Below are 8,704 nucleotides of genomic sequence, written 5' to 3' on the forward strand. Positions count from 1 at the left end.
GAGAGGCCTGCGTGTATATATATATATATATATATATATATATATATATATATATATACACACAAATGTCAATTGAATTCCTATTTACTTGCAATGAACAATTTGAAAATGAAATTAAGAAACAATTCTATTTACAATAACATGAAAAAATAAAATGCTTAGGGACAAATTTAACAAAAGAATGCAAAAATATACTCTGAAAACTATAAAACGTTGTTGGAAGAAATTAAAGAAGAGCTAAATAAATGGACTTTGATTAATCAAATAAGTGTTAGCAAGGATGTGGAGAAACTGGAACTCTGCTGGTGGGAATATACAATAGTGCAGCTACTTTGGAAGACAATTTGGCAGTTCCTCAAACAATTAAACATAAAGTTACTATATGATCCAGAAATGCCACTCCCAGTTATCTTTTTTTTTTTTTTGGCTGCATTGGGTCTTCGTTGCTGCATGTGGGCCTTCTCTAGTTGCGACGAGTGGGGGCTACTCTTCGTTGAGGTGCGTGGGCTTCTCATTGCAGTGGCTTCTCTTGTTGCGGAGCATGGGCTCTAGGCGCCTGGGCTCTGTAGTTGCAGCACACAGGGCTCTAGGGTGCACGGGCTTAGTTGCACCACGGCACGTAGGATCTTCCCAGACCAGGGCTCGAACCCATGTCCCCTGCATTGGCAGGCGGATTCTTAACCACTGCACCACCAGGGAAGTCCCAACTCCCAGTTACCTATCCAAGAGAACTGAAAACGTGTTCACATAAAAGCTTGTAAAGGTGAATGTTTATAGCAGCGTTATTCATAATAGCCAAAAGGTACATTAACTGATGAATGGTTAAGCAAATACAGTATATCCGTACAATTGGATATTATTCAGTCATAAAAAAGTAATGAAGTTCTGATACATGCTACAACATGGATGAATCTTGAAAACCTGCTAAGTGGAAAAAGCCAGTCACAAAAGACCACATATTATATGATTCTATTTATATGAAATGTTCAGAATAGGGGAATCTATGGAGAAAAGAAGTAGAACAGTGCTTGCATAAGGCTTTGGGAGATGGAGAGATGGGGGAAGATAGCTAAAGGGTACAAGGTTTCTTTTTAAAATGATGAAAATGTAAAATCGACTGTGGTCATTAATGGTTGCACATATCTGTGAATATACTAAAATCCATTAAGTTGTATACTTTAAATGGGCACATTGTATAGTATATGAATTCTATCTCAATAAAGTTCTTATTAAAAAAAAAGAAAGTATAAGTGGGACCTAAAGAAGTAATAATAACCTAAGTTGATTTCCCAAGGGACAGCACCATAGCAGAAAGTCCTGTAGAGATCCTGGAACCCATATAGACCCTAGGGTGTGTGTCTCATAAAGTCAGTTGACCTCCTGTGGAGTGAATTAGGATATGTTGCCTCCCAAATTGGGAGAGATGTTTGGACAGGAGAGAGTGAATATTAATGAGTGGTGTGTAGTCAGAATCACACTAAATCAGACTGCCACCGTTGGACTTGCTGATAAGGAGGAATAGGCATGCTTTTACTACATTTCACTCATTTTTCTTCGTTTTTTTTAAAGTTTCAAATAATATTGCGTTTTAAAAATTTCTTAGCAATACAAAAAGAATTTTGCTCTCAATAGAATATTCATTTGATAATTTTCACTGAAGCAGTGTTATTGACTCTCTGCTTAATTTTTTATTGAAGTATAGCTGATTTACAATGTTGTGTTGATATCTGCTGTACAGCAAAGTGATGCAGTTATACATATATACACACTCTTTTTTATATTCTTTTAAAAATTATTTTTATTTATTTTTGGCTGCGTTGGGTCTTTGTTGCTGTGCTCGGGCTTTCTCTAGTTGCGGTGAGCGGGGGCTACTCTTTGTTGCGGTGCACAGGCTTCTCATTGTGGTGGCTTTTCTTGTTGTGGAGCATGGGCTCTAGGCACGCAGGCTTCAGTAATTGCAGCACACGGGCTCAGTAGTTGTGGCACGCAGGCCCTAGAGCACGTGGGTTTCAGTAGTTGTGGCTCGCGGGCTTAGTTGCTCCTAGGCATGTGGGATCTTCCCAGACCAGGGATGGAACCCATGTCCCCAGCATTGGCAGGTGGATTCTTAACCACTGCGCCACCAGAGAAGTCCCTATATTCTTTTCCATGATGGTTTATCAGAAGATATTGAATACAATTCCCTGTGCTGTACAGTAAGTAGGGCCTTCTTTTTTATCTATTCTATATATAATACTTTGCATCCGCTAACCCCAAACTCCCACCCCTTCCCTCCCCCAACCCCCTCCCCCTTGGCAACCACAAGTCTGTTCTTTATGTCTGTGAGTCTGTTTCTGTCTCATAGATAGGTTTGTTTGCATCATATTTTAGATTCCACATATAAGTGATATCATGTGGTATTTGTCTTTCTCTTTCTGACTTACTTCACTTAGTATTATCATCTCTAGGTCCACCCATGTTGCTCCAAATGGCATTATTTCATTCTTTTTTATGGCTGAGTAGTATGCTTCTTTTTGAAGATAAAGATGAAGATTCCTTATCTTTGCCTGCCTGCCTTTGCTCCCCTCTTGCTTCACTCTTACCTCTTTCCTTATATTATAGAAATATTACTACAATTTGAGTTCATTGAGACTTTTTTCCCCCTCTCTCTCCTTTATTCATTCATCCACCAATTCACCCAACAAACATATCAAGGACTATGCTAGATGCTGGAGACAGAGATGAGTAAGAACTGGTCCCTATTGTTGAGGAGCTCACAGTCTAGCATTTCCCCAAAGTCTCTCTAAATGGATATTTCCTTTTCTTCATTCCATGGTACTTTAGAATGGTATAAGACATTAAATAAGAATCCATATGTTTCCAGAGTCGGTTCTAAAGAGTGAACTTCACTCTAATCAAATGGCTGCCAAATAGAATAGATCCTATTGTTTGATCAAGTTACATGTAGTTTTGCCTGTCATAAAAAAATAATAAAAGTTTGACACCCAGCGTAGTTAAGTAAAGCATGGCACATGCAAATGATGGAATAATATACAGCCATTACAATTATGTTGTAGAACATATTGTACAAGATAATTCCAATTTTGTAAAAAAAAAAGTATGCATAAAGAAAACAAAGGACTGGAAGGATATACATCAAAAAGAGTAGTGGTTATCTCCAGGTATGATGGATAGGATAAAAGTGATCATTGCTTTCTTCTTCAGACCTTCTATGCTTTCCAAAAATTTTACAGTGAACAGTTATATTTTTGTAATCAGAAAAGTATATATATAATTAAAATGAAAGAACTCTCATGAAGACAGGGACTGAGTTTTTACCTGTCTTATAGTATTTACAGAGCTTTAGGAGTGCTTTGTAAATGGTGAATAACAATTAACAGAATTGAGTACTATGCCATAAATGTAACAAGGCTGAAAATGAGTGTTGAATTGCAGGCCACACTCTTACTCAACACCTTCCCTGTCGTCCATCAGCCCATTTATGTTAGAGCTTTTCATCTGTGGCTGATACATACTCAAACCTATCAACTATGGGCACTCTTGGCTTACTCAAAGAGAAAAAGTAGATATTTATTTTAAGGACATGAAGGTTCCAGGGTGTGAAGTCCCAAACCTTTCATAAGTCAGCTCTATTTCTCTTATAATACTAACAAGTATCTATTAAACACCTGCTATATGTCAGGCAAGTGCACACCTCAATCTTAGTAGCATTGCTATGCGGTATCATTATCCCCAGTATTTCTTTCCAGTCTTTTTCTAAGTATACATGTATATAGAATTTCTCTACAAAGTTGGTATCATATTTTAACTCCTGTAAAAAATGTAACGTTATATCTGGAGCGTTTTCATTTCTCATTTGCTTTTTTAATAGACTTTATTTTTTGTTTTTGTTTTTTTTAAGGAAGATGTTGGGGGTAGGAGTTTATTAATTAATTTATTTATTTTTGCTGTGTTGGGTTTTTGTTTCTGTGCAAGGGCTTTCTCTATTTGTGGCAAGCGGGGGCCACTCTTCATTGCGGTGCTCCGGCCTCTCACTATCGCGGCCTCTCTTGTTGCGGAGCACAGGCTACAGACGCGCAGGCTCAGTAGTTGTGGCTCACGGGCCTAGTTGCTCTGTGGCATGTGGGATCCTCCCAGACCAGGGCTCGAACCCGTGTCCCCTGCATTAGCAGGCAGATTCTCAACCACTGCGCCACCAGGGAAGCCCCTGTAGACTTTATTTTTAAGAGTAGTTTTAGGTTTGCAGCAAAATAGTAATTTGTAGTAACGGTTGTTAATTACTACATCCATTGTATGAATATAACCAAAATTGATTTGACCAATTTTCTATTGTACATTTAGATGGCTTTCTTATCTCTGTTTTAAAGATGAGAAAAATAAGACCAGGTTACTTGACAAGAGACAAATCCAAAGTCAACTGGTTAAAAAGCAGGCAGAGTTGAGATTAGAATTCTGGTCTATCTGTCTCCAGAACTCACACACATTGCCTCTGAATACACCATCAGTCCCCTTTAGATTGTCTCCCCTCAGTTTGAAACCAGGCATTCTCCACAACCAGAGCAGTCAAGGATCCAAGCATGTGTTGAGAAGGGCAGGCAATACAAAAGAACGACGTGACCCAACTGAGATGGAACAAATTGAAAATGCAAAAGGAGGTACAGGGACACAGAAATAAGCAGAAGGTGTGAGATGGGTACACAGTATACTGGTTAAGATAGAGAAAGCTGCGTTTGGGAAACCTAAAGGGGAAAACTCTTGCTTTTATCTCTGTATATAGGAGAGAGCAAAGATAACCTCAAGGCCATGGGGGGAGCCAGGAAGGATAAGGTTTCTGAGAAAGTGAATGAGATAAGGGAGGATAAAACTCCGGAGGACTACAAGGCTAGCAGAGGCTTAGTGTGGGAAGGAAGAAAGGCCCAGGTCAAAGAGGCAGGCCAGAGCAGGCACTGGACACCAAACCTAAAAATGTGATGGGACTCCCTTCCAGCCTGAGCCTTTTCTAGTATCTCAGATACTAAATACCCTCCAGCATTTAGGGGTCGGAGTGCGAAAGTGGAGAGAGCGGGGATTGTAAAGTGCCCTAACTCTAATGGGGACTGAGAATGGATCCTGGCACACATTTTTTAAAGTCAGTAGGCCTAATGCTAATGCCCCCTCCCCCTACCCCACTTCCCTAGCTTCAACCCCAGCCACACCCACACGCTAAGGACCATCCAGGAGGGGGAGTGTGTGTGAGCGCGCGCGCGTGCGTGCTCGTGCCTAAGAGAGCCTGAGAGACAGAGACGAGACAAAAAGAGACCGGGAGAGAGAGAGTGCGCGCCAGAGTGGGGGGGGGGAGAGGGACAAGGACAGAAAGAGGGAGGGAGGGAGACAGAGACAGAGAGACAGAGAAAGGAGGAAGGAGAGCTGTCGGCATCGGTGAGGAAAACTACTGAAGAGATAACGCTGGGGGCTCCTGCGCGAAGACTCAGGGAGAAGATCTCAGAACTTACCCTAAGACCGTGGAAGGAGTGGGGGAATGTCTTTGCAGGACCTGGTTTTGGGGTCATCAGGCAGTAACGGTTACTGCATAGGCGTTGTCACTGAGCCAGAGCCATTTAACTCGCCCTGGGTGGCTGGAGACCAGGCTTAAGACACCCCACAACTCTGAGTCTCAGAATGGTTAGGGGGGCCCGAGGCTGCAGACAAGGGGAGGAGGGGCACGTGAGGGTTGGGTCACTGCCTCCCCCCACCCTTCGCTGTCACTCATTACCCCAACAGTCGCCCAGGGGGCGGGCCCCGGATTGGGGGGGGAGGGTAATCTTGGCAGGCGCCTGCGGCATGGCGTAGGTAGGGACTGTTGAGGGGGGCGGACGCCGGGGGGTTGAACACGAGTGGGAAGCGGAGAGAGACACGGGGAGGGGGAGGGGACCGGGAACCATTTGAATGAGAGGAGGGGATCACGGGTAGAGTGGGCTCCAGGAGGTAGGGCGGGCACGGGTGTTGACGGGGGCCAGACTCTCAAGCCAGGTAAGGGAAGCAGGTGCGTAGATCTGTTTTTTGTGGGTTAGTGTACTCGACCCTTTGGTGGAGAGGGGGTGCCGCCTTCCCCGGGGGCGGGCTTCCAAGCTCCGGAGGCTAGCTTTTCCTCCTCAACTAACGGGGCCCCGGGCGGGGGCTCAAGCTCCATCTCCAGTGCCGACGTTCCACTCCACAGTTTCCAGGCATCCACTGGGCTGGGAGTCTCGCGCCGGGGGCCGGCGCTGTCTCGCGAGCCCCCTCCTCGAGCCAGCCAATGGGGTTGGTTGCTGGCGCCGCCCGCCCGCCTGGTGCAGAGCTCTGGGCGCTGTGAGCGGCGCTGCCATTTAAAGGGGCCGCGACCCCTGTCCCGGCTGCTAGGGAGGGAGGTGGAGAAGGAGCGCGGGGCCGTCGCTGTCTGCAGTTCTAGGCTTGTAGCCTTTACACTAACCCTGCCGCAGGTAGGGGTCGAGCCTGATAAAGCCGAACCGAACCTGCAGGCGGGTTCTCGCAGTAGCCGGGAGGGGGGTCTAAGGAGAGATCGTAGCTCCAAAATGTCTTCCTGTAAATGCCTGAGGTGGGGGGTGGGCAATAGGAGAAGGAGGACTGGGGGAGCAATAGGAAAGGGGGACTGGGCTGAGGAAGTGGGCGACCCTGAAAGGTAACTGGGGGGGGAGGGGTTAGGAAGGGCAGTTTGTGGGGGCGAGGGAAGGGCTGAGGGAGGACCATGCAACGCGGGGAGGGGGGGTGGGGCCAGACAGGGTGGGTAAAGACTGGGGAACTGGGGGGCTCTAGGAGAGAGGGGAGGGGATAGAAACTGAGATCGCGGGGGCGGGAAAGGCTCCTGTTGGCAGCGGCCCTGGGAGACTCTAAGGGGGCGTTCAGCCCGCGTTGTTGGGGGGAGTGAAAGGTGAGGGGGGAGGGGAACTGGGAGTTGCAGTTGGGTGGCGGGGGCTAGGCGGGCGGGTGGAACGACGGACTGCCTGGCGAGTGGGGCACAGGGCCAGGGCGGGGAACGCCTCTCCCCACAGGGGGCGCTGTATGTTGGTGGGGGGAGTGGTCATTTGCACTAAAGCCTGTGGAAATGCTTGTCGGTTGTGGTGGGGGCGATTCAAGAGAAATCCAAGTGGATGATGGGGTGTGTCCCAGAACCTATATAAGAAGGAATTCTGGCGAAGACCACCTCTTCTGTCCTCTTTTCTACCCCTAACCTACAGCCTATATCCAGTCATCCTCATGGACCCCAGTGATTTCCCCAGTCCGTTTGACCCATTGACCCTGCCAGAGAAGCCCCTGGCTGGAGACCTTCCAGTTGACATGGAATTTGGAGAGGATCTACTGGAATCCCAGACTGCCCCAACTCGAGGATGGGCCCCCCCTGGCCCTTCTCCATCCTCAGGAACCCTGGACCTGCTTGATACCCCTGCTGGCCTGGAAAAAGACCCTGGAGTCCTGGATGGAGCCACTGAGCTGCTGGGGCTGGGAGGGCTGCTCTATAAAGCCCCCTCCCCCCCAGAGGTGGACCATGGTCCTGAGGGGACCCTTGCATGGGATGCAGGAGATCAGACCCTAGAGCCTGGACCAGGGGGCCAGACCCCTGAGGTGGTGCCACCTGACCCAGGGGCTGGGGCAAATCCCTCTTCACCTGAGGGGCTACTAGAGCCTTTGGCTCCAGATTCTCCAATAACCTTGCAGTCCCCACATCTTGAAGAGGAGGAGACCACCTCCATAGCTACAGGGCGAAGGGGCTCCCCTGGGCAGGAGGAGGAGCTTCCCCAAGGGCAGCCACAGAGCCCAAATGGCCTCCCCAGCCCTTCAGTGGGAGAAACTCTGGGGGATGGAATCAACAGTTCTCAGACTAAACCTGGGGGCCCTAGCCCCCCTGCACACCCTTCCTTGCCAGGTAGGTTGCCTGATCAGCTGGAAAATCAAGGATGGGGAGAGGGTGGGGGTAAGGATGGTGGCTGTGTGTTTGGGGAAGAAGTTGTGGGAGGAGGGTGGAGAGATAAGAGTAGGGATGTGTATGGAGGAGTTGGGAGTTTGGAAGGAGGAGTGGGGGTGTGGTGAAGAAGGTTAAGGAAAGTAGGGGTAGGGGGAGCTCAGTGACTGTGGAGGAGAAATAGGGGTGAGGTTTCAGGGGGTGGGTTGAGAAGACTGGGTTTGGTGTCAGAGGTTCCTTTTTCCTTCCCTCAGTGGGCTTTTGGTACCAGGGTCCTCCTTCCTTCGGGATTTGGGGAGGACACCAGGCTTCTTGGTTCTAAGAGCTTTCTAGCTGTTTTGTTCTAGATGAGACTGGGGTTTCTGGGTTTGATGAATGATAACTAGGCTCTGGAGCCACCAAGTGCATAGTGATTTCAGAGGAATGGTAGACATGCAGGGCCTAGGATTGTGTCTCTGATAGGGGAGGGCCAGCCTAGACTTGAGAGGCTCGCATTTCTCCCCAATTCTGCCTAGTGTTGTGCCTCTCCCAGGCTGTGACCGGGGTCTTAGGGCTTATATAACCATCTGAGTCCAGGGGAACCTCCCCATACATTAATGCTTCCTTTTTCCCTTGCTACCTTTGGGTGGTTGCATTTGTTTTTGTTGATAAACTATAAATGCTTGATGAAAGGTGTGTTACTTGTGTTTCCTTAACTCCCAATGATTGGGACAGAAAGCTGGTGGGAAGGTAGGATTTTTTTCATGGAGAATAGCTGCGTGCCCCCCC

At 47.5% G+C, this 8,704-nt stretch overlaps 2 protein-coding genes across 4 annotated transcripts in view; one reads left to right on the top strand and one right to left on the bottom strand.

The window, feature by feature from the left end:
• NONO (non-POU domain containing octamer binding) overlaps positions 1-5,549 on the bottom strand; it is a 25,478-nt gene extending 19,929 nt beyond the window's left edge. The window contains exon 1 of the mRNA XM_007470095.1: positions 5,493-5,549. Within this exon, the coding sequence (XP_007470157.1) occupies positions 5,493-5,549 (57 nt within the window). The remainder of the gene's footprint in view (positions 1-5,492) is intronic.
• A 290-nt stretch (positions 5,550-5,839) lies between these two features.
• Positions 5,840-8,704, top strand: part of ZMYM3 (zinc finger MYM-type containing 3) — a 13,875-nt gene continuing 11,010 nt past the window's right edge. Inside the window, exons 1-2 of one of the 3 annotated variants that reach the window (XM_007470099.1) lie at positions 5,840-6,009; positions 7,215-7,900. In XM_007470099.1, the coding sequence (XP_007470161.1) occupies positions 7,234-7,900 (667 nt within the window). In that variant the 5' untranslated portion in view covers positions 5,840-6,009; positions 7,215-7,233. Of the gene's footprint in view, positions 6,010-7,214; positions 7,901-8,704 lie in introns of those variants that run through there. The other 2 variants (XM_007470098.1, XM_007470097.1) reach the window with 2 other exon arrangements.

The sequence above is a fragment of the Lipotes vexillifer genome, unplaced genomic scaffold (genome assembly GCF_000442215.2).
Source record: "Lipotes vexillifer unplaced genomic scaffold, Lipotes_vexillifer_v1.1 scaffold926, whole genome shotgun sequence".
In the NCBI taxonomy this organism is placed as follows: Eukaryota; Metazoa; Chordata; class Mammalia; order Artiodactyla; family Lipotidae; genus Lipotes; species Lipotes vexillifer.